This window comes from Tiliqua scincoides, chromosome 2, assembly GCF_035046505.1.
Source record: "Tiliqua scincoides isolate rTilSci1 chromosome 2, rTilSci1.hap2, whole genome shotgun sequence".
Classification (NCBI taxonomy): Eukaryota; Metazoa; Chordata; class Lepidosauria; order Squamata; family Scincidae; genus Tiliqua; species Tiliqua scincoides.
In genome coordinates, this window is record NC_089822.1 from 195743888 (window position 1) to 195770500 (window position 26613).

The 26613-nt window shown below is 42.1% G+C and overlaps 1 protein-coding gene across 4 annotated transcripts in view; it reads left to right on the forward strand.

The window, feature by feature from the left end:
• GRIA1 (glutamate ionotropic receptor AMPA type subunit 1) overlaps positions 1-25797 on the forward strand; it is a 232930-nt gene extending 207133 nt beyond the window's left edge. For 3 of the 4 annotated variants that reach the window (XM_066615103.1, XM_066615104.1, XM_066615106.1), the window contains 5 exons: positions 2494-2692; positions 3920-4167; positions 11470-11584; positions 21440-21574; positions 25606-25797. In XM_066615103.1, coding sequence (XP_066471200.1) covers positions 2494-2692; positions 3920-4167; positions 11470-11584; positions 21440-21574; positions 25606-25797 — 889 coding nt within the window. Of the gene's footprint in view, positions 1-2493; positions 2693-3919; positions 4168-11469; positions 11585-12300; positions 12416-21439; positions 21575-25605 lie in introns of all 4 variants that reach the window. The other variant, XM_066615102.1, reaches the window with a different exon arrangement.
• The last annotated feature ends 816 nt before the right edge of the window (positions 25798-26613 follow it).

Consider the following 26613-nt stretch of genomic DNA (forward strand, 5'->3'; position numbering starts at 1 on the left):
TAGTCTCCTGTTGCATTTTGTCATTTTATTATGAAGAAGTTTGATAAAAATCAAAGGATTGTCCATCTTCATACCTTCCATAGCTCATAGGAGGCCTTGCTTGCGGAGGGGACAGGGGGTTACAGGCCTTCTCAGGGGTCTTTTCCTGGAATTAGAATATAGGTAGATGGGCTGAGTAGGTGCCTCCTGGATCCTGCAACCAGCATGGTGGCATAGGGCTCAGGAGAGCCCCACACAATCGACTTCCCTGAACTTTGCCTATTACTTCCCAGCCCCTCAATTTGACCTGGTACTATATGTATAACCCCTGAGGAGAGCTACAGAATTTTCTTCAGCATAGGAGGCATTCTCTCAACCTCAGGACTTTGCTGCATTACCTGCAGGAGTAACTGGTGTGTGAAGGCCAAGATGCTGCTCTGCTATGACGACTACCGGTAGCTATTGCTACATAAGACTATGTATGCTTCCAATTGTATGCTTCTAGCATGGCAATGACACAGTATGGAGGGCTTCCTGTGTATGAATTTGGACTTTAGAAGGAGATGTATATGCTAGTGGACTAATATTTGGAATCTGTGTGCACTGGTGAAGTCCTCCACACCTTGCCCTTGAATGTGGGTCACATAAGTTCCAAGGCTAGAGTAGACCCTTCTTCATGTTAATATTGCTAAATATGAAGAAAGGCCACTTCACACAAAAGTCCGCTTCACACAAAAGGATTGCAATATGAAGAGCACTTGGAACTGCATCAGTATGATTGCTCTGAGCAGAGAGACATTTGTTTGATGCAGCTTTTCATAAGGATAGAAGGCCACCAAGTGGGTTTTTTCTCCATAGGACGCTATCAACTGACATGTTTTGGAGTACCTGTAAAGACAAATCACTTTTAAGCTTGAAGGGTTTGGGAGAGGTTTGAATGGGGCTTTGGTGTCCCCAGTATATGGATGACACCCTGTTTTACCTCTCTATTCCATCAAATGCTGGAGAAGCCGTTGAAGTCCTGAAGTATTACCTTGTGTCAGTGGGGGCCTGAGTAAGGTTAGTAAGTTTGAATTATATCCAGATAAAATGGAGATACTCTTGATTAAGAGCCATGTGACTCAAGTGTTGGGACTATCAGCCTGTTCTGGAAGGGAGGGTTTATATTCCTTTAGTAGGAGCAGGCTCACAGCTGGGGGGGCACTCCTGGATTTTGTGCTTCTTCTGGAGCCAGCAGTGCCTTTGCCCAGCTTAGTCTGGTGCACCAACTGCATTCATATTTGAATCAGTCACATCTGACCACAGTGGTCCAGGCATTGGTGATTACTGGATTGTGCTCTACCAGGGGCTGCTCTTGAAGACAATTTGCAAACTGCAATTGGTGCAAAACGTGGCAGCATGTGTGGTTACTGCAGCTAGGCAATTTGATTCAGTCAGGTCATTATTTCTTCATCTGCGCTATCTGCCAGGTTGTTTCTGGGTGCAATTCAAGATGCTGGTATTTAACATCTTATATGACATAGGAGTATCTGGGGAACTGTTACCCTCCATTTGAGATGGTCTTCTCAAACAGATGAGATCATCTGGGGGGCATTCCTGTGAGTGCTCTTGCCAACTGAGGCTGAAATAAAGGCACCAAGGTGTACCACTACAATTATAGAACTCCTTCCCTTTTGAACTGAGAGCTGACCCCTTCCTGTTTATGTTCTCGGAGGGTTTGAAGAGCTTTCTGCTTTCTTGCTTGATCAGGTTTCTTGCTGCTATTATTATTGGTTTGGAGTTTTTGTTTTGTTTTACTATTTACTGTATTGTTATTGTATTTTATAGTAGAGGCTTTCATGTTGTAAGCCGCCCTGTAGGGTATAAATGCTTTAACATAAAATGGAAAAATGGTGAGCTGGTTTCATGTAAGCAACTCACTGCATGAAGTAGCTTCCATTGAACAGATGCAATTTCAAAAGGTACCAATGGCTAGCTGACCTCACAAGGCCTCCTCGAAGAAAGGGAACATTTGTTCCCTTACCCCAGGGTAAGCTGCTGCTGGTCCAGTGGCTCAACTTGGACCTGTGCAAGCGATATCACTGGCATAAGTCTGTGTTGACCCATAAAGGTCTATCCAGCCCGAGAAGGGGTTAGGCTTTGGCAGGCGCCACTGCCACCGAACCTGCTCCTTCACGGACCTGATCCATCCACCCCTGTCCTGTTTCACCCTTTCCCTGCCTCCCTCCCAGCCCCTACATTGTCTTCCCTGAGGCGGTGGACATTTGCAGTCTGTCACTGCACAAACCCGGCTGCTCGCCACTTCCAGTGGTGGTCCAGCCATGTTCTCCAGCATTCCTGGAAAGTGTGTTATGCACCAGAACTTGTGTTCCAGCAGCATAATGGCCAGTTCAGTTTGGGCCATAATTGTGAGTCTAGCTCAGCACTGGGGCATGTTTCAAAACAGGCATTTGTGGGTGGCCATTTTCTACTTCTCTTTTAATTCACTTTCACTCTGTTCTCTTTTTCATGCAGATCCCTCTCTGGACGTATAGTTGGTGGAGTCTGGTGGTTTTTCACCTTGATCATCATCTCTTCTTATACAGCAAACCTAGCTGCTTTCTTGACGGTAGAGAGAATGGTGTCTCCCATAGAGAGTGCAGAAGACTTGGCCAAGCAAACAGAGATAGCTTATGGGACTCTGGATGCTGGTTCAACTAAAGAATTCTTTAGGGTAAGAGAAATTAGTTCTGACTTCTATATACAAAGCAAGGGTTTCATGCTAATCCTTGTTCACAGGAAATACAGCACACAGGGTCTGCCAGATACCATAAATACCCTAGAAACATGGAGTAATTACACGCTTCCACAGATTACTGAGTAATTACACTTAGAAGCATCAAAAGTAATTACCCTGTGACTTGTAGCTCAGGTTTAGGGAATAATAAGTACTTGGTTAGCTCTGTAATTTAATGGCCCTGTTTACCATATGTAAATATGTCGAAGCAAGGCCTCAAAACATGCAGTTTCTTTCAGAGGTCTAATGACCCCTGTTTCTCAGTTCCCTCTAATGTTCTCTCCAGTCTGCATACTCTCTATATGGTTGACAGTTCAGCGGATGAAATTCAGGTGCTCTAAATCGTATGATCATAATGTGATCATACGAAACTGCCTTATGCAGAGTGCTACCATTGGAGTTCTATCTGTTCCAACAGGCAGTGGCTTTCTGGATACCCTATTCATTGGTTCTCCCACTTTTTCACTTCAGGGCCCAACTAAAAAATTGTTTCCTTTTTTACCAGCCTCTCAAGTGCTCAAGCCACTCAAGCAACTTTACCAGCTGCTCAAGCCTCTGTGGCTATGATTGGGCAGCAGTGCTCCTTCCAAGCAGCAGATTGATGCACAAAGACTAATCTATCGTATCAGTTTTGTAAACCACCAAAAATTGGATTATGACCCACAGGTGGGCCACAGACCCACAGTTTGAGAACCAGTGCCCCCCCTTTTCATAGAAGTTGCTAGACCCTGAATCAGGGACATTCTTCCTGCAAATTATATGTCCTACCATGGAGCAGTGGCCCTACCATGTGTTCTTAGTTTTCTCCTAAGAATACACCTTTAATTACTTTCTCATCTGTTATTTCCCTTTCCATTCAGTTTAATTCTTACTCTATTTCTGTCTTGTCTTTCAAATGTGCCATTGTGATCCCAGAAATTGCATCAGAAGTACATCTGTGTAGTTCCAATTCTTTCAATACACTTCTCCGAGGCCAGTTGATAGGGACTGTGTGGAGGGTTTTCATCCTGACGAACCAGACCTCCCTCTTAAGCACTTTCCTGTCTTTAGCTAAGTAATGTGTAGGCACACAGCCTAGCCAAATGTGTGTCTCCTTGGTGTATGAATCTCTGCTCTGTGTAGTAACACATGCTAAGAGCAGTGGATTTATGCTATTCTGGACAGAGATCTAAAATAGCGGTTTTTGAGAAGATGTGGACGTACATGAAGTCAGCTGAGCCCTCTGTTTTCGTGCCGACAACAGAAGAGGGGATGAAACGTGTGAGGAGATCGAAAGGGAAGTATGCCTACCTGCTAGAGTCTACCATGAATGAGTACATTGAGCAGAGAAAGCCATGTGACACCATGAAGGTGGGAGGTAACTTGGATTCCAAAGGCTATGGCATTGCAACGCCAAAAGGTTCACCACTGAGGTAGGTAGACTGAATGTGTTATTACTCACCCTAGAGCTCAAGTAATCAATGCATCCGTAAACCTGCCTCCAGTCTCCATTATCATATTATAGATAATGAAATGGGGGGGGGAGGAGAAATTCATGATGTGCTTAGGAAATAAACTGCCAGACTATTGTTTAACAGGGACATGAGTGACCAATTCTTCAAGCACTGCTTATGACAGTGGCCCCACTCCCTATATTATATGTTCTGTTACTATGGATGCAGCTGTGTGTAAACAGCAGGGATTTTGTGGCACACAGCGACTGATTAAGAAAGCATTATTTGGAAGCAACTTGCTTGCTTTTTGGTGCATGATATATTATAGCCCTTGTTTGGATTCAAGCATAAAAGGGATTCTGCTGGTAAAAGTATTTTGCTCTGTGCATGTCTGAACAAAGAGATGCAAATCTGTATAGGACAAACAAATGGAAAAACTAAGTGTTTTCCTTCTTGCTAGGCAATAAAGAGCTGTCAGGAGCTTATACTTAGCCTGTTACCCCTAGCAACCCATTGGGCCTAGTTAGTAAAACATACTATACCAAAGTGCTGTGGAGAAAGGTGCGAGTAGCATCACGAGCAAGACACAGAGGACACAACAACCACTCAAACAGAACACACAACAGCCAAATAAAACATGTAACAGGCTTAACACAGCTGCAAAATTGTTTTGCATCTTGCACTTGGTAAGATGGATGCAGCAGGCAAGACTTGAACACAGTTTTGTTTTTGTTTTCATTTCCAGACTGTATTAAAGCTTCTTGCCACCTTTGTCACTTCTTTCTGTTCTCCAATCTTCCTCATTCCCTCCTCGTTTCTACCAGGTCCACATGGGACAAACTTATGGGAAACAAATTGGGAAGGAACCACAGCTATGAGGAACACACAGACCACCTGAACAGAACATGTTTAACACAGAGATGCATGAAACCACACACAGGATACACACTGTACACAATTATCCATGCATTGTTCTTCACTTTTGTAGTTTTCTAGCAACAGGATAGGGTTTTGTCACTATTAGATGCAAGGCAGGACTTGGCTGCCGAATGTCAAGCTTTGGCTTTTGATGTGCACACTGTAGTTTGACAAAGAACGACATTTGCTGTGAATATTGCTGTTTCAATTCTTCAAGTTAGTTTAAAAAAAGAGTTTAAAACTTTAAAAAAGTTTTCAAAAAGAATCCCACTGTCCCAATTTTTTAAGGGCAGATTAAAGCAACTTTTCTTCTAAAAATCAGTCAAGAACTGAAAAATGCAAAATCTGATTAATCCTGTCCTTCAAAATGTTCTTCAGTGGGAGGGTTGGGAAGAAAAGATACTTCCTCTTAATTGACTTCCTGGGACAATTGGAACAGTCAAGGAAGAGCACTTTGTTTTTCCATTTGGATTGATGGTGCTTCTTTGGAACATACAGTCTCAGTTTTCTGTCCCATTATGTTTGTTGTTTGTTGTCATGTTAATTGTTAAACTAATACTATATACTCTGCAATCACCATGTAGCGTCTTCTCTTCACTGTGGGGACTTACCCAGGGAACACATTCTACTCTGTGGCTGATTGAACTGATGGACCCTATTCTTATTTCCATCCAAGTCAGCAGACGCTTAGCCATTGAAGTCAATGGGATCAGAATCTGTTGCATAAGGAAAACATTTTCAAGCAATAGCTCCATTGGGTGGAATCTGAGTTACATTGACACTAATGGGAGTTTTATTACTGACTTTAGCAAAGATACAGTTGTTCTCATGCTACTTTCTGGCCTGTGTTTAATGATCCACTGCAACTTCCAGTGTTCCCACTTTAGTGCTTGATTTAAATGAGACTTTCTGGTAAGTTAGCACACATAAGATTGCCGTTTTAATTCTAAAGCAGAAACATGAGAAATAATGATTGTAAAAACAAAGACAATTACACGACACTGGAAAAATGCACTGCAATTTTTCCTATTCTATGTATATTACAAACTGCACACCTATTTTTGGTTCTGCAGTTCCCCAGATCTGCTTTGCAGACAAATGAGCTTGATAACTAAGAATGGAGCACTTGATGTGCTGGAAAAGCACATCCCATCCCCTGAAAATTTCCCCACAGACTTACCCTTTGTAAGAGTGGGGCCTTATTTATTTATCATATTTTTTCTTCCCCTCCTTATGACCTCACAATAACCCAGTGAGGAGGTGAGGCTGAGACTGTGACTAACCCAAGGTCACCCAGGAAGCTTCATGGCTGAGTGGGAATTTGAACCTGGATCTTCCAGGTTTAGGTCCAACTCCCAAACTGTCACACCATCCTGATGGACACCAGACATACACCAAAAATTGTCAAGAACTTGGGGATTAAAATTAACCGTTCAGCAAGTTTAGCTCTTTCCATCATTTCAGACTGTAATGCACTTCTCTTTTTTTTTGCAAGACATCTGATATGTAGGAATAACTTGGCTTTTTGTCACAGAAGAAGGCATTATGAGATTTCCATATTCTCTTTCCCATCAGGCTTTAGCTAATAAATGATATGCGAATTCAAAATAACATGTTTATATACAAGGCAATTACCTTACATTAAATATAATTCCTCCATGTATGCGGAGACTCAAGAGTACTTTTGAAAGTGTTTATTTGTATAAATATCTTGTTAATACTATATAAGACTTTAGGCAGTGTTCAACAGGCAAAACTTATTTAGGGGAACAGCATTAACTCCCAACAAGCTGTCAGAATCTGGGGAAAATAAATTAGAAGGCAAAAGATGACCTTACAGAAAATATTTCTATATAGCAGTTAAAAAGAAAGAGGCTCTAGGAAGCAGGGAGAGAAGAGAAGGTATGAGTGTTCTGTAATTGGCTTTCCTTCTCAAAGTGGTAACCTTTAAGCAAAATTCCTCAGGGGCCCCATAAACTTGTATGTCAATTATTCCAAGTCATTTAAATGAATAAAAATGTTCCTTGTCAAAGACTCAACAAAACTAACACACTTCAGAGGAAATAAGTGCCAGCCAACTCTATTTTTCATCAAGGATTCTGTGACTTGTCAAAAATTGGAAAATGCTGTATGTCATATGAGCTACAAAGGAGAACCAATTACTTCAAATTTAGTCTCGTAGGAAAAATACAACAACATGCAGAACAAGCAACCTATGAGTGTATCAGAGTGATCTATACTTAAGGAACAAAGGGTTTGGTGGGCTTCATGATACTATATACCCACGCAGGAATTAAAATATTCTTTCAGATCACTGATTACTACATCTTAAAAGAGTGTTAACTGACTGACTGTACAAATGAGGCTATAGAGGCTTTGTTGTGCTTTAAAATGCAAAAATTTGTCGCTCTAACATCTCTGCTTGCAGTTAGTGGCTGAGCAGGCAAGCCGTGTTTAACTTGTCTTGTGTCAAATGCAACTTGAAGGGCACAACTCATACCTCATGTAGAGTTCCCGGAGCAAATGTCACAGTAGTTCTGCTGGCATTAGTTCCTAATCTAGGGTATTCCAGCACACCACTGCTGGCTCATCCATGAGGCCACTTGATGTGGGTTTCATCAGCAGCAGATTGTGAAGGGTGAAAGGCAGTAATGGACTCAGGGTGCCTTTCACAACCGAGCCTTTCACAACCGAGTCACAACCGAGTCACAACCGAGCCTTTCACAATATCTGGTGTGCTCCCTGGGGCATTTGGTGGGCCGCAGTGAGATACAGGAAGCTGGACTAGATGGGCCTATGGCCTGATCCAGTGGGGCTGTTCTTAGGTTCTTATGTTCTTATGAGTCTGCCACTGCCACCTCCCTCCAACCTGCCACCAATGCAAGCTGCAGTGACTTGCTTCCTGCTCATTCAAGCAAAAAGCAGATCATTTCCCCCCTTACTGTGCTCTCTTCATGCTGTTCGTGAAAGCCAGAAGTGCTGGGCTGCTGTCTTCATTTAGGGACAATGCAGTCTGGAAGTCTCTCATTTCTGGGTTTCAGAACTGCAGGCAAGGAGTACAGTAAAGGGTTTTTTTTTTGTTTTTTTGTTTTTTGTTTTGGTAGCATAGAGGCAGCAGACCCAAGACAGCATCAGATAGTGTTCCAGGTTGCACCGCCCCTGCAGTACACACACACTCACTCACTCTCTTGCTCTTTCCTACATGGCACACAGAACACAAGGGGACAAACTAACTCCAAGTAGGGGTGAGAATTAGAGCCACTTAAGTAGTCCTTGTCAATGAGATCATGGAAATCATCTGGGCAACTCCTGATTTCCTTTATTTTCCTAGATTAAACTTGCACCAGTGTTATGGAGGCTTTTAATGGTAAGGGCACAGAGGTTGCCTGATACTGAATAATGTTCTAACTGTGCCAGCTAAGATTGTCTTTAGGATTAAATTGCCCAGCATCAAGAAATAATAGTGTCCTGCAACAAAATTTTGCATCTTCCCAGCCTTAAGGTGCTCACTTCCAGCTTGCCCAGGGCACCAAGCCTGTGGGGTCAGCAGTGCTGCCCACAGTCCATCCTCCCCACCACTGGAACCCTTCTGAGAGCCGAGAATGCCTCACGCAGCATCCTCTAGCCCTCCGAAAACTTTCTGAGGCCTCCGGAGTGCCAATAAATATCACTTTTGGTTTTCCAATGAAAATCTGAAGTGATATTTAAAGTCCCTCCAGAGGCCTCAAGGCTTCTGTAGGGCTAGACGACCCCATGCAAAGCTCCAGATGCAACCAGTAAGAGGAGGATGGCAGTCTTGGGAGAGGCAGCAGCATTCTGTGGTCCTGGCTTCAGGATCACAATTGGATTCTAAGAGGCTTCCTTCAGAGTAAACATGCCCCTGATCACACTGTTTGGCTGCAGCACTCATTCACTTTGTTTCTAGTATTCGGGTTTCTTTTCTTTTTCTTCTGTCTCGCTAATGTTTTACTTTCAGTCCCTTGCCATTAGCTTTCCTGTGCACATCAAATGCATGGTGCTATATACTGTGAAAATCAAAGTCATTCTTCTGCCTTGTTCCTTCCCATTTCTGGCACTCCAACTCACTTACAAAGCCTCTCTAGAAATCCAGGTCCTCTCTCTTTAACCCTTAGATTCCTATGAATTAACATGTTTGGAGGTTTCTTTGCCTCCTGTGGGGGTTTTGTTTTTTTGAAAGTTCCTAACAACTGCAAACTTCTGGAGTTCAGTGAGTGCCCTAAAACCTCTATCCTGTTGTGGGTGGTCCTGTTTTGACTACAATCTGATCAGCCTCCAGTGATGAAGGTGTCTTTCTGTTCCTTTAAAAAAAATGTGAATGTATTACGTATCTCAAACCATAACTGACAGCAGATCAACATCAGCAGCTGGAATCTAACATTCCTAAGAAAAGCCTTATAATTTCAGAGTCTGATGGTTCTCCCAGGAAAAGGAAATCCATAAAAACAGAACCATGGTTTTTTTGTTTATTTTAAAGGCCTTCTTTTGTGCAAGTACAAATTTCACAATACAGAATAATAGAATTTGAAGTAAGGCCTTCACAGATGACAGTGGATGAAAAAAGAGACTCCCTAAGATATGCTTGAATTGTGCTTGTAAATCAACAGTCACTCCGTGTGATTTAAAATAATCCTCATATTTTCACTCTCATCAAGAAGAGATCGGCTGCGGTGTTCAGCACTTGCTGCAGTTTCCAAACACTCCTCAGGGATAACCCATATAAGACATGTTACCATAGTTAATCCTTGATGTTGCAAAACACACAGGTAAAAACTACTAGCAGCTCAATACTACCCAAACGCACACACCCCTGCAGATGCAGCCACACCAGCGGAGTGCATGCTGTATCTGTGGAGATCAGAAAGATCTCCCTGAGGTAAATGAACTTTTGTTTGCTTACTCTGGAGAAAGCCTCCATCACTGCTATGGGTCTTCTCAGTTCTATGCCTGCTATTTAGCAGGTGTAAGTCTGAGACGAGTAATGGCGGCAGTAAGGGAGATAGATGGTGTTAGGGTATTGGTGCACACAAGTGCTGCTGATATCTCCCCCAGTCTGCTTCCCTCTCTGTCCCACCCAGGACAAAACCTAGTCTCCCCTCCCAGCCCCATTCTGCCCCGTCACCATTGCACTTAGCTATGCTGGTCTGGCAGTGGGTCTACCACACTGCCACTTATTGCATCAGTGTGCTCAAAGTGGCTACTGGCAATGTGCTGTGAATGCCACCAGAAGCCATTCTTATCTGTGGAGGAATTCAGGGGTGTCATTAGGAATTGGCCAGGTTGAGCCCTGAATCAGGGCCACACTCATCATAGTGTGGATGGCTAGGATGACTCCTGAATTCTCAAGTGCTGCTGATAGCAGTGGTGCATTTAGCGCCCCATCTCCAAAGGGGCCCCATCTCCAAAGAGGCCCCTGTTTCATCATAGGGTCTTCAGGGAATGCTCCTTTGGTGAGGGAAGATGGGAGTAGCTGCTGCTCATTGCTTATCAACCACCAATGTTAAGCTTGGGTATGCATATGCAGCAATCCAACATGCCATGCATGTGTTTTGCTCCTGGGCTTCCGGTATCAACTTGGCACCAGTTCCAGAATTCGGCCTTTTTCCTCCTGCATCGGATTTGGCCCATTGACTTTAATAGAATCATGAGAATTTAAATCAGATGTGGATCTCTTCCTTTTTCTGTTTTTGTATGTTGTGAAATGTCTCTCAGTTGTGTATTGTGTATTGATTTGAACATGTTACGCTTCTTAAATTGATTAAATGTTTATTTTTTCGTTCTGTTCCTTGAAGAGAGATTATTACTAATTGTGTTGTTTTTATATGTCTTTTGTGACATGAGGATCACTCAGGAGGAATAGGCGAGCCAGACTCCCCTCCCCCATTCCCAAATAATCTATCTATCTCTATATATAAGTATATACAAATATATATATTTATATATGTTTGCAAAAAGCCAAATTACTGAGCCACAGCTGCAGCTTGACAAGTGACTACTGTTCTTGCACATAATTGTTTTAGAAAACAGCCCTATGCCTATGCTTGGAAATCAAATTTTATATCAATTCAACTGATGTAGAAGATGACGTCCAGTATGAACAGCTGTAACTTAAAGCAAAGCAGACTTTGGGATTCTGATCTTATGTACTGCAAAAACCGCCAATTGCAGGGAGTGCTATCCCCCCCCCCCCCCACACTGTTTTTCTAATTGCAAGGGACATGAACTCACTGGGGGGAAATACTGGAGCAGACTAAAGGGTGCTGGTTCACCGATCCCTTATTGTCACATGACTTTCCAAGTGTTCTCCGCCTGTTACTCATCGAGTGTTATCTATTCATTTTAAAGAAACCCAGTAAACCTGGCAGTGTTAAAACTGAACGAGCAGGGGCTTTTGGACAAATTGAAAAACAAATGGTGGTACGACAAGGGCGAGTGCGGCAGCGGGGGAGGTGACTCCAAGGTCAGCCTCAGTAAGAACAACCCAGTGGGTATAAACGGCATGGATAGTAACCAGCAACCACACTGCCAACACACCTGGCATTCAAACACTTGGGGAGAGCAAGCACTATTGGACAACCCTCTCACTGAATGGACTATGCACTCTGCTTTAACTAAGAAGGACGTGAGAAAGGAGTACATGGGGCTAGATGTGATGCCTGCATGGCCATTGTGGCAACCCTTTCTACAGCAGAAGGGTTTAAAATTGCTCCTGTTCGTTGCACTAAAGCTTCAATAGGACCACCTCCCTCCTTTCCCCACCTCCCATCCCTAAAGTTATTTTGGATTTCTTGAGCATGACCATGGATAGGGATCTGAGATACTATGCAGGGTTCTGCCACTGGCTGAGTGTCCTGCAGATGGGAATGGTCTGCAGTGATCAGCCTCGGCAAGGCCGTTGCAAGTATCTATGGCAGGTGGTTGAGGTTGCTGGTTACTCAAAGTGATATGGTAATACTCATCTTGCTGTGCTGGAGGAAAGAAGGGCGCACATGTGCTGGGAGTGGTGGGGATGGATGGTATGCTGGAGGAGGGTGGGGTGGCCAGATGGAGTATTCGATTGTATCACTTTGTAAATGCATAACTTGTACAATGAATGCTGTGAATGAACTGTCTGTGCTGAATAACATAAAATAACATTGGTAATGTTATTTATGTTATTTCCCCCCTGATTTGAAGAGGTCCCGTAAACCTAGCGGTTTTGAAACTCAGTGAGCAAGGCGTCTTAGACAAGCTGAAAAGCAAATGGTGGTACGATAAAGGGGAGTGTGGAAGCAAAGACTCCGGAAGTAAGGTCAGTTACCCCTGAAGAGGTCATGCATACCCATTAAACAAAAAAAAAAAAAAAAAGCAAGGCAAAGAAAATCAGTGTGTTGACCAAGACTCCCACAGCTGTAGTGGTACAAATGATTGGAACCTCCTATGACGCATGCTGGAACCCTGAAAGTTATAGTTACTCTGCATATGCATGGTAGTGCCACCTTAGTACACACATGTATAGAAATAGCAAAACAGCAAGGGTCATGCCATGTCTAACTAGTAAAATTGTACAAGAAATGACAAACAAAAAGAGTGGAGAAAAAAGGGTGGCTTTGTTAATTTTGTGGTGGGAGAAGCTATCGGAATCTTGAACCAGAGGGTTGGGAGTAAGCCAAAAGTGAAGAATTGCAAAGCTACATGCCCAGGTAATAGTTTGGCTAACTAAGATTTGTTGACAAAGGTATTGTGAGAGCAACAGATACAGATTTAGAATGAAACTGTACATTGGATCTGCTGAATCTGAGGGCTCTATCAGGTAGGGCCACTTCTTGCAATATGCTTTGTACTTGGATTCTGATAACTAAGCACAAGATAGTACTATATTTTGCATCAGTGCTGAAAAATGAACATGTGAATCAGTTATGTGCAAGCAGTGACTAGAAAATGATTGGGAACCATTTGTGAGGAGTTTGAGGAAAAAGGGGAGTGCCAGCAGGTCTTGTTCTTAAGTACATGATACAGCCTGAAGCGAGGTATGATCGGCTCCTGAAAGATCACTTGGGAACCCTGGGTATTCGTACCTTGAGTTCCATGGAAGGTGGGATATAAATGCAATTGAATAATTTATCTAAAACTGTGGTTTATGCCAGAATGCTGTGAGGTTCATGCTTCAGAGCCCAAGTACAAAACATATACAGAGTGGCATTCATTATTATTTAGCGTTATTAAATTCAACTATACACTGTACCAAGAAACAACCAACAATGAAAGGGAAGTAAGCAAATTCAGGGAAATGAGGGTTTGGCCTGGTGGAGTTGCCACTTTCAAAGGGTCAAGGGGTCAGCAACACAAAGACAGTACCAGAAGCTATCACATGTCATAAATATGGATATGTCCCAGCTCTGATGAAACGTTCCATTGTGCAGATAAAAGCAAAAGTGAGATCAGAGCCCTTAAGACCAGCAAAGAGGAAATAACTGCAGAGGAGCTGCTCCCATTGACATATTTGAAAGTATTATTTAAAAATAAGAGGCAAATCATTCAAGAACAGCAGCATGGTATTTAAAGGCAGAGAAAGAAATCAAAGAACAGAAGGTGGTTCAGAGCTGCTGAGTGCAGTGCAAAGGTCAATAAAATTGAAAACAGGCCTTTGAATCTGGAAATATTTTAATGAGAGCAACTGAGGCCAAAATCCTAACCAACTTTCCAGCACTGACATAGCTGTGGCAATGGGGCATGTTCTGCATCCTGCAGTTGGGTGGCAGTCACAGAGGCTTCCTCAAGGTAAGGGAATGTTTGTTCCCTTATCTTAGAGCTGCATTGCCCTTACCTCAGTGCTGGAAAGTTGGTTAGGATTGTGCCCTGAGTGTCACAGGCATCAAGTGTCATGGAATTCAAGTTTTAGAGACCAAGGAGATGAATTGAATGAGAAGAGAAAGTAAAGTAAATAGTAAATTTTCCAGGTTTTGAAACTCCCTATCTAAGAAACAAGAGAAGTCAAAAGGGTCTTTTGCAAGGGCAAGTTCTCTATCAAATAGAGAAATCTGATAAATGAAGTGGAATGGCAAATTCCATGAATGGACACATAATATAGAAAAGACCTAGCAGGTAGATCACTCTTAAAACCTAACCCTAAAGTTGGCACCTGAAGGAGAGCTACTCTTTAAAAATACAATCCAATTTGTATTTTAGGTGCAAAATACACCTGTATTAGGTGTATTTTAGGAATTCTTGCAAAATCCAGAGCTGGTTTACCTTGTAAGAATTAAATTGCTATTAAAGAATATTAGAGACTCATTTGACATAATCCTCACCACAGATCATTCCAGTTTCATAGCTCTACACAAACATACAACAGTCTTCTTCAGTGTCCATGGCAAAGTCTTCTGGATGAGATTTTAAATCAAGGTCACCTTTCAGAGCACTGCAGCATTACAGAAAAAGTGCTTCCTATAGTTATCAATATTCCCTTTTTTCACAATGACAATTCTGTTTGAGTGCTGACTCGAATGATTACTGTGCCTGCCAGCTGTAGAATTTTTTTAAAATCTGAAATTTTATCCTTTCCAAATCAAATGAATAATTTAAATTCTTATGAGTTAATATTTTTAATCAATGATAAGACTACTTTCCTTTATATTTACACATTTCAAGTGAAAAAATAAACAATCTTTTTTTTTCCTTGAGCAGCTTTAATTACCTGTACCTGCTCGATCATTTTGTAAAAGACTCTATAGCGCTGTGAGCTTGGAAGGTGTTCAAAGAAGAATCAAATGGTGTTCTCTGAGGCATATTAGTTATATATTAATAGTCCTTCTGTTGGGTGCTTAGATGCCCTGTTCCTGATCTGATTCCAACAAAACAAAACAAAAACCATTAGCATTAGAAAAAGTGTTATTTCTTGTTATAAAAGGAACATCAGTTACCATGTAAGTGAAGAGTTACTATTTTGCTATTAGCCCTAATAGACTCCCTCAGTGTCTTCAATCAAGAACTATATTCTAGAGAAAGATCTCTAGTTAATATGATCCAATCAAAATGACTGTGGCACTAATTCAGAAAACAATTCAAACCCAGACTCATTAGTTTATTGCATCTACTTTAAATAGATTATGGGAGAAGCTGATCTTATACTACTGACACAATAGAAGAAACAGAGGGGGACACATGGGTTTACGTGAATCATATGACCTCAGTGTGGCTCACGTTAGTTGCATGTCCTTAGAGAACAAATGCCAAACATATGGATTGCATGTAAAAATAATTGTGCCTCATTATAAAATTGTGAGAGCTTCTCAAATGTATAAGATCTGTTAATTATGCATGCCTGAATTGCTGAGAAACATAAATAAAGGGTAAAAACTTACTTTGGAAACCCAAAACTGTTTGGAAACAGAATCACATGAGCAAAAAGCACTGAGTAAATAATACTCTTAATTTTTAAAATGCAATACACTGAGGACAACATTCATTAAATCAATATCAAATCAATTTCAATATTAAATGAATATTAAATAGATTTCAATATTAAATCAATATCATAATAGAATGGATATCATTCTATTCATAATAGAATAGAATATCAAATCATAATAGAATGGATAGGAAGATCTACATTTTTCTTGTTATGGTTAGTGTTCCAGAAACTAGAAAAGTAACATCAAGAACATCAAGACTTTGGAATAGGCAAAATTTTGGTACAAGAGTGTTAACTCACTATTTTCATATCTCCTCCCTACAGAACACACTAACAGCACAATCCTATCGAGATTCCAGTGCTGTGATGCAGTGGCACCAAAACAGCTTCTGCTGAATCCAGTGCTGCAGGAATAGAGGCTGCTGCATGTCACCTCAAGGGAAGGGGACATTCATCCAGCAAAATCATTGATGCAAGTCAAAGCAGCCCCATGTTGGGAAATCAGGTCCAGGAAGGGGAACAGGATATGGCAGTAACCGCTGCTGCTGTTCCCACCCCCTCCCAGGCCTGATCTGCCCAATCCCCATCCTCCCTTGTCCCTATACTCTCTCCCCACTTCCATTCCACCCTCTCCTTGCTCCTCTGCCAGCCCAGGGGAGTGCATGGCAGGCACAGGTCTTTGACTGGCATCAGCCTTGCAGCTGACACGATGAGCCTCCACACTGCCATAACATGCTTTATAGCACGTTTTGACAGCAGTCATGCTCATTCTGCTGGTGCTGGGCCAGTTAGGATTGGGCTGCCCAGTATACAAACATTATATAATATATATATACTTTGTAAACAGCAGGCATAGGGAACCCAAACCAGCCATTTTCAACCACTGTGCCGTGGCACACTGGTGTGCCATGAATGGTCTGTAGGTGTGCCGTGGGAGTTTAGGGGAGGGTCATTTATTAGTAGAGCTATTGGGGGATGTGAGCCCCTCACCAGCAGTGTGGTGTGCCTTGTCAATTGCCAAAAAACTGATGGTGTACCTTAACTATTTTAGTAGCTTGTCAGTGTGCCCTGAGGTGAAAAAGGTTGAAAACCACTGCACTAGACTGTTCTGCCTGCCCTACAGAGGTCCAGCTTAATTTGCTGATAGATCAAAACAAGGATCTTCAACGTCCTGAATGCTAGGGTTCAGGAAAATAGTCAAGAGGCTCCACAGCTACTGGTAATCCTAGTCTATGAAAATCAGTAATCTAAAAGATTATTAAAGTTAGGTCTGGTCTGGATCATACACGCAATCCACAGCTGCTGCCAAAAGGGCAAAACCCTTCCTGTGGCAAACAGCATTTTGGTGGAGATGGTGGAGATGGTGATCAGGATGAGGAGGCTGGCAGAAACAAAATGTTAAAGACTTCTCTTATTCCTGATCAACTCCTGATCCAGATCCTCCCTCATAGCTACTATTTAGCAAAGAAAATATAAGCACTTCAGGGCCAATGACACATGTACCAAATGTGTATTTTGGCCCTTCATCTCATTGTGCATGGATAACACAGCCAATCAAAATCCTATTAAAAAGAACGCCTAGAAGTTATCTTTAAGCTTTCCGAGTCAGATTCTGAAGTTTTCTATCACAGTGTGTGACCCCTGCAAGGGAGTGGTCCTGGGAACTAGGAGTCCTGGAGGCTCTGTGTCAAAGCCCTGCATTGGGTCCCTACAGGTTAAACACCAGGGGTTGTTTTTTACACAGCCTTTCGTCCCCTTGGGCACTGACATGATTTCTTGAAGGCCCTGCCAGGGACATTCCCATGGTAGATTGGGGTGCTATATGCACAAGGCTGAATTGTTCCAAAACTACTACTGGAACTGAGAACTTCAGGGGGCTGGCCCACAGAGGGGCATATGCCTTCCTTTAGCCAGTCCCTACATAGCTGACTCCCCTGATCTAGCTTTCCACATTTATTGCTAGTAAGTTCTTGTAGACTGTGGGTATCGCAGAACCTCATTCTCCTGACCTGTATCAGGTTTACAGGGTCAAGAAAGACCACATGTTGCAGATTACAAATATCAGTGAATACTGGGAAGCTCCCTGGAGTTAAATAAAGTCAGTTGTCATTATTACTGTTTTGCAAATGTGTGAATAAAGCTTGGTTATTTAAAATTTCCTCTTACAAATACTTCACTGCAAAATCAGGAAATACTGATAAATACTGCAAAATTAGGAATACTGATAAAACGATCCCTCCATCAACAATTTAAAAAATTCTGACCTTTTACTTCCTGCTGCTTTGACATATACGGTGCGGTCAGGCCCACACACGTTCACAAGCACGCACTCACAATTTCCAAAATCGGGAGTTCAGAGGAATACATTCCTGAATTACTGCGGAGAGTTAGCAACTCATGAATCACAAGGTCGTCAGTACCTCGGTGGCCAGCCAAGTTCCCATACAGCCGGTTTAAACAGTAGCGTGCTGAGGTGAAGTCAGGACAGCTTCCATTGAATTTTACATATTCATGCGTGTTCCAAAACCGACATCAAACACCTCCACCTTACTCCACATGGCCTTCAAGGATGCCCTCATTTACCCTTAACTTGAGAGGGAACTTGGGCAGAAACAGAATAAAACAGAATAGAACAGAATAAAACAGCAGCAAACAAGATGATGGTTAAGCTGCCACCCTGTTAAAAAGACGCAGGCCTTGTCCCCATGGCAACAAGACTGAAGCATTTTTGAAAGGCAGGCTTTTTGCTTGCTTTTCACCTGCCAATCTTTCTCTTCCCTCCTTCTCTTGCCTCAAATGTAACTCTCCCTCTACAGGAGACAAGCTGTGACATTTACACTCTCACTAATAAGCTGGCTGCATGATGGGCAAACTCCTTGGGAGAGCATCTGTCACAAAGCCCAAATGGCAAGGCTCTGCAGCTCAGTGTAAGGGCTTGACTCTCTCCGGCAGTTCATGTGGGATTGGTGCCTTTCTTTATGTTCTTTTATTATTTGTGCTATTAAGTCAGGAGCCTGTAAAAAAAAAAAACCCCACAGGCAAGGCTTTTTGGAGCTGGTAAGCCAAGGCAAGCTACAGCAGGCAGGAATCGTTCTCTTGCCTTTGCAGCATGTGTGTGTATAACTCCGGTGCCAATATCCAACTGGGAAAGAACTGTGACTGCAAGACAACAGCCACTCACCAGACAACCTCTTTGCAATTAGAAGTGCATCCTTCTTGTTAAAAAAAAAAAAATCGGAGAGCCAAGCAGGTGTTAGATACCGTCAGAGTCGTTTCAAGCTTCAATCTACATTGTGACAACTAGCTTTGCGACGAGCTCACTCTCAGTATGCTCTTCCAGCCAAGCCTCAACCTGCACTGTGCATCACATTTTTCATGCAGTTCTCTGGCCAATATCAACTGCGGTAGCAGTAGGGAAAATTAGGGTGCAATCCTAACCCATTGTCCAGCACCGACATAAGGGCAATGCAACTTCGAGGTAAGGGAACAAACATTGCCATACCTTGAGGAGGCCTCCGTGACTGCCCCCTAACTGCAGGATGCAGCACATGCCCCACTGGCACAGCTCTGCCAGTGCTGGAAAGTTGGTTAGGACTGCGCCCTTAGGTGAGTGTCCCTGCTGTTTTTCCCAGATGTGCCCATGCAGCCTTGAGACACAGACCAAATCTATACATGGCACAATTCCTGATTCTACTTGCAAAGTCACTTAAACTTCAGCCCATTTAAATATCTTGTTACATAAAATTTCTTTATGGGCAGCATATAATGACCTTCAAAAAGCTAATGCACTAATTTGCAAATAAGGTCCTACCTGTCAATCTTAGAGAATATAAAAGATTTGAAGAAATCAAACACACACATACAATTAGCCTTGAAAGTTTTATATCCTCTTTCCACTTTTCACCTCATGGGGGTGTGTGCGTGTTATGTGAGGCACTAATAAATGGACAAGATAATCTAAACACATCTTAATAAGGCAGTGAAAAGTACACAATCAAATCTTTAAAGTAATTCTCTGGAGACAGACTGTAAAATATCCCATTTCTGCAGATATGTAATTTGTAGAGGCATGGATTTTGAGCATCAGAATTGGGACTAAACAGATTCAGTGTTTGAAAAAGACTGAAAACATTTATGGTTAGAGAGAAGATGTCTGCCAGAAGAATCTGGATTAATGGCTCATCAGTTTGGCAAAGGCTAGTGAAGGAATAGAGCTCATTTCTGGAGCTTATTTCTACTGTATAGAATCGCAGGGTTCTTAAGCGATTAGTCAATGTAACTGAAGAATGCAATCTATGAGTAGCCATATGGTAGTGCATATAAAAGGAAAGTGAATAACTAAATACACCACGTCAAAGATGTCCATTGCAAAGACATAAAGTCTGCATTGCCAGTTACAGTTCAGTTCCTGAAGCTTTTTGGGTATGGCACCATGAATACTCGACAACTGATTCTACATTAACGTGATAACCATTTAGGCAAAAGTGTTGCATTTCCATCTTCCTTTTGGGAGACTTATGAAAAGTTCCATCATGGAGATGCCAAGCCAACATATTTCAAGTGGGCTTCTGAACAATAGCAGGGAGCCCTCCAGGAAGATATTTCTACATGCAAACAGAGGAAGGATTAGGCCTAGCTATAAAATGAGAAAAACTACATGAAGATACTATGTCTCCTTATAATGAACCTTTTTTTGAGCAGTGAAAATAAGTTATTGGAGTGGCTGGCATGGCTGGCTCAAAGGTCTGCGCTGGCCCTAAATAGCTGGTGCAGATCTGAGAAGCCCCATAGGGCCAGCTGGTGGGTAAGGGGGGAAATATCACCTTGTCCCAAGGAGACCTCCAGTCACCTCCTAACCTGCTGTGGATACAACACAGGTCATACAGCCTGGCTGTTCCAGTGCAGGTTAGGTTTGGGCTGCCTGTTAATATAAGTACATATGTGACTGACTGTCAGGTAAATTCCAGCACACCTAATTAAGTCTTGGTACAATGCCACATATCCATTGTCTACATGGACTAACTAGGAGAGAAACAATATATCCCAAATCTAGATTAAAAGCCAACTTTTAACTTCATGTGAGAAATATTCAGATTTAAACAAGTGAGATGACTCCAGCATACCTGTCAAATTAGATACCATTGTTTAGTGTGTTTCTAACATTATTATTATTATGGCTCAGATTCCATCTCTGTAAATGGGGAACAGAGTTTCCTGCCTATTTCTCATGAGCAAATCAATTACTGGATGCTTTAAAAAATCAGTTCATATTCAGAATCAAATGCTAAATGTGATTAGTTGATAAGTCAATAATCCTACCTATCAATAAAATAATGAATTTTAAAATTCATCACCAGGACTTAGGCACAAAATTATTAAATAGATGCCTTTCTAAGGACAACCCCTTTTCAGAGACATTGCAGTGTAACTACTGTACAAAGGAAGAGAAGCATGTTAGGAGGTAATAAAGTGATTTTTGCTATGTTGCCCAGCAACAGAACATGCAAGCAAAACAATCGAAGAAGAAAAGAACAGACGTTCTGAAAGAGAGGGTTATTTTAGGAGAAAGAGAGAAATTGGAGACTAGCAAATGTCAACTCAAAGCAGATTACATTATTATCAATAATTGAAGCTACCTAGGCATTTGGGGCAAAAATAAGTATTTAAGGTCCTGATTTTTAAAAAAAGCATATAGTCTAAACCTTTCCCAAAGAGTTGCAAAGCCACTGAAATATTTCATTATTTTATGTGCGCAGTGGGGAAAAAGTATTCAGTTGTGAAGAAAACTGAAATGTCTTATGTGTATTTAAAAGTGTTGGATTGCCAGTATGGCATTAAACTCTTGTGCCTAAAGAACAAGTGTATGTTAACAGCGTCTTTCTTCCTCCCTCATCCCCTCCCCCCCTTTCCTTTCTCTTATAGGACAAAACAAGTGCTTTGAGTCTCAGCAATGTGGCCGGTGTTTTCTACATCCTCATCGGTGGGCTTGGACTAGCCATGCTGGTTGCCTTAATCGAGTTTTGTTACAAGTCCAGAAGTGAATCAAAACGGATGAAGGTGGCAACACATTCACAGGCCTTTCACGCCTTCTTTCTGATACCAGCCAGGCTCCGAATATTCTTTTAGAGGCTGAACCAACTCAGGATGGCTATTAGGGTAGAACAGCAATAGTTGAAGGACAAGGAAATGAGTTTTCCCTGACTTGAGTAATGTCTCTGTATTGCCCTTATCTGCAAATAGAATCTAGTCAGGATTATTAGGAGTTAATGGAAAATGTACTTAAATCCATACTGCAGACATTCTAACCTTAACACACATAAAGATCAACTTGGTTTGAAATAGAGATTGGAACTGTTAGACCAAAGCAGGCCAAGTTAGTCATCTCTCTCTCTCTCTCTCTCCTTGTTAAAATGAAATTGCTCCAGACCAATTTCATCATTTCTCACTATGGGTACTTGACTGGCCCTGGAAAGTTGTTCTTCAAAAATAGGAACCATCTATCCTACCAGAACAGAAAGTGGATTCAGACAAAACAGCATCTGCAGCCACCTGGATATACAAGTTCCTCTCACTTCCTGCTGTGCTTCTGCAGGAAGGTTCAAAAGGAAAGTCACTCAGGAAAAATTCACAAGTTTCACGGATGCAATTCTTGCTCAGCTATGATACCCATTAGGTAGCCTTGAACAAGTTACTATATCGTTACCTTACACATGAAATTGTTACGAGGCACTTGTGCATCTGGGTGGCTAAGCTTGCTGTCACATTTGGAGCTCCTCTACATCACCTTGCTGTGTTCACAACAGAGCAAGGATTCTTGACCCTCATAAAAGCAGCTCACAGCAGCTTCACATTTAATTAGGTCACTGTTTTGTGATGCTTGACAGTGGCATATTTAACTCACTTGAAGCTTTTAGCTCTAAAATTATTTCACTTTCTTGTGTAGAAGAGCCCTGGTAGCCCAATCTTATGAGCCAATATTAGTTTCTTTACAGAATCAAGATCATTTATGGTTGCTAATTTAGGATTGCAATTGTGAATCAGTCCATTCAGAGCTGATTACACTGGCAATGAGTATCAGGCCTTTTAGCAATACAGCCTCTGCCCACCATCATGGCCCAAGGATCTGTGGATTCAGATGGTAGAGTTTTTGTCACTATTAATTTTGCTTTAAGAACTAAACTTATACATTGCACAGTTGCATAAAAGACTTTCAAGAAGGCATTATTCTTCCAGTATATCTCTCCTCCTTCACCCCCCCCACAATAATAATAAAACAAAGAGGGAAAAGACATCCACATAAATTAATGTCACATGTGGATGCTGAAAGGAATACCCAAATACTGTAATTAGTATACAATTATAGGAAAGGATGCCAAATGGAACCAAACTTCTGCAAATCAGCCCTATTTTAAAAATAAGTAATGATAGTAAAATTCTCCTAATGGCCAAGAAAAACAGGTCTTCACAGTCAAGATGTGGCAGTCCATGATGATCACAGGGTAGTACAAGCAGATTACAAACAGGAGTAATTTTAAATATCCAGACTTTTAAAGAATTGTTTAACTAAGAGTAAAACTACATGTTGTATTACATATATAGCCCATGCTAGCCTAGTGCTGACTGCCGCTTGGCAGTCACATGGACCGCTGAGCAGCGGCGATGTAAGTGGGGGCAGGGAGGCAGGCGGAGGGCGGGGGGGCATGCCAGGGGAGGGAGGGAGGGAGGTGGGAACAGTGGAGCTTCGCTGCACTGGATTCAAAGCCTCTGTGTTGGGCTCGCCGCCCAACATGGAATCTTTTACCTCACATCAGCAGTGAATCGAGTAGCCCCATTGCAGGGCTACTACCTTTACCTGGGGAAAGGGGACAAAAGTCCCTTTCTCTCAAGGTGCCGCCCGCAGCTGCCTTGGGCATGGAAGATGCGGTGGCAGCCATTTTTGGTGCTGCACACCCTGGGCAGCTCAGGATTGGGCTCTCTGTCTCTAAGCTACAGAGTTTGCAGCATTTGTTATACTAGGATATGTTGACTACATTAAGAAGCCCATTCTCTGTGCAACTGACTAGTTGTCCAGTGATTCCTTTCATCTTTGATTTTCATGCTTATGACAATACTTATAGCTTCTAACCAGCAAGGGACTCCTACTCACTAGGAAAACAAGGCTGGATTTCTTGACACATCTCACATTTTGTCCAAGTTTGTCATGTCGTTACATGACTGAGGATTGGTTTTGATATTAACTATATTAAGCACCCAGTGAGGTAATTATTGCTGTACTAGGAAGGAAACAGTAAGTGTTAGCTTGACCAAAATGTAGCCCCATCATATTAGGAATGCAAGAGCAGGAATTGGTGGTCCAGTTTGAACACAGGCAGGTGAGCAGAGGCACATGACACAGTCAAGGATACATGAAGTCAGATACAAGGTCAAGAGACAAAAAGCAGAGGGAGGAGGCATAGTCATGGTGAGGCCACAGTTGAGTACTGTGTCAGGTGGATGAAGCAGAAGGCAGAAGACATGATCAGCACTGGTGGTAGTTAGGTGCCATAGTAGGCCAAGTAACAGAGGGCAGAGAAATTTACATAGTTACTCAGTGCAACAAGTTCTTCAGCCTGAAAAACTACCTTGCAGTCAGGGGTTTTATAGGGTCTGATACATCCACATTGCATTATATGGTCCACTGATCACATTGAGACTAGAGGTTAGCTGACAGTGCTCAACTCAGCATTGCAACCTAGAGGATGCTTTTGCCTTGACAGAATCTAATGTTCTTAGTTAGCTGAAGGGAAGCTTTGAACATGTATGCTTGAACAAGAAGGTATCCATTTTGAAAGGTTATACAGTATATTGTTTTTTCAAACAGGTTGTTACATAATAAAAGCCATGGGTGATTCTAATATGAGAGGTGTCAAGATCCAAAAGCCACCTGAATTTACAGAATCCCTAACTGTGAAACATTTAAAATGTGTGGCTAGTAATTTGTGATTGTTCATTCATTCTGCACATGATCAGAGTCAGTGGCATAGCTAAGGGAGTGCAGGGGGTAGCAGCTGCACCGGGTATCAAGCTTTAGGGGGGCAACAAGTTGAGCTTGACACTAGTTACCAAAATTGTGAAAATTTTGGTATGTATGAATAATGCCATCATGTTATATATCATTGGAAAGGTTATTTAATGCAGAATGCAATGAAACAAACTGCACTGGAATATTTGTATTCTATCACATGTTACAGCCAGTTAACCAGAAAATGAAAACATAACTGCCTTATGGAACAAAAAGTGGATTTGCTTAACTCAAAACTGACCTATGAGACTGGTTGTTCTGAGTGCCAATGAGATGTTATTATAATACAGCATGGAACCAATAGCTTTTTATTTATTTACTTAATTAATTAAATTTGATTTTGTTATGGATGGAGAGGTACAAAATCTTCTTTGACTCCAGGTAGCAGATAGATGCCTTAGCTATGCGACTGACTGGGGGGAGGCAGCAGAGCAAGTGGGTGGTGAGCTGCTGGGGGGAGCAGGTGGGTTCCAATTTTCACTTTTTAAAAAGCCTGGGCGTGATGTCGCTTCTAGTTGTGACATCACTTCCGGGGCAACGTTTTGAGCTTCGCACCGGGCTACACGATCATTAGCTACTGATCAGAGCTACAGAGCCACTGATCAGAGTTACTCTTTTCTTAATTTATTACTTCACGCTGAGTGATGGCTCTAGGAAAAGATTTCAAGGCTCAGCCTCATGGATTTGGATGGTTATATCTACACGCTTGCAGAAGCTCAGTATCTCTTTTTAGAAGACCAACATGACTACATATACACTGGTTTATGTGGAAAATCTCACAGGCAATGCAGGCAACCAGCTGGTAACAAAAAATGTTGATTGACAGTAAAGTGATCAAGAGTAAGTGCTAACTTCCACTTGATATTAAAGAAACTTTAATTAGGTATAGTAGGTTTTCAGGAAGAACAAAAAAAAAAAAAGACAAGTGTACCAGTAAACTGAACAACAGCAAAAAAAATGTTGTATATTATGATTATCAGGCCATTGCTAAAGACAAGGGGAGATCCCCCCTGTCTCTCTCAAAAAGGGTTTTTGTTTGATCCCACAGCAATCAATCAATGAAGCCATACGGACATCAACCCTCCCCAGAGCATCAGCGGCAGGAACCAGCAGTGGAGAGAACGGACGGGTGGTGAGCCACGATTTCCCCCAAACCATGCAGGAGATTCCATGCATGGGTCACAGCTCTGGGATGCCCCTGGGAGCGACGGGATTATAATTGCCCTTGATGGATCTTCTGGGTGAGAGCAGGGTCTCCTTGGCACCAGTCTCACCCGTGCCAAAACAAACCAAAACATTAACGAAGAGGGACAGTTCAGTGGATCTTCCCAAGGAAATCCGATCCATTTTCCTTTGTTTTTCTTTGTTTCTGTGTGTGTTTGTATTTTGCAGTAAATCCATAGGCAGAAGAAAGTACAGCCTGTACTGCAATAAGGAGAGGGCAACTGGACTGAACAGAATTTGGAGACATCCCTGAATACACGGTTACAGGAACACTGAGGAAGACAGCGCCATTTTGTTTTTAACTTGGTTGTTAATAAGTTCTTAGTGTGTGCAATATATATTTTTCTTACTAATTCCCGTGATGTCAGGGTAATGTCGACCCTGCCCTGCTCAACAGTTTAAAATCAGGTTTAGTTTGGGATGCAAACCTTACATGTCTGCGCTACTAACAGTGAAAGGAAAGTAAACCAACAAAAAACCCAATTCCTTTGAGACAACAGACTCAACTGTGTTTTAAATTTGTTGCAACAAGACTCGCTAGGCCATCAAAAGAGTTCTCCATACCATTGTCAAATGACAGACTTCAAAGACAGTTTGACTTCTCCAGCCTAGCACGGAGAAAGGAATAGTAAAACGTCTGCCAGAGATGGAGGCCAACAGCTGGGTCTGGATTTAGAGGAACCAAGGTAAACAGAAGCGAAAGTGCGTTTCATTCCAGAGTTTGAAAGTGGTTATTGGAATTAAAAGAGTTGTTAGTTTCAGGGGATATCAGCCCCCCCAACCCAGAATGTGCACTTGATGGACTACCATG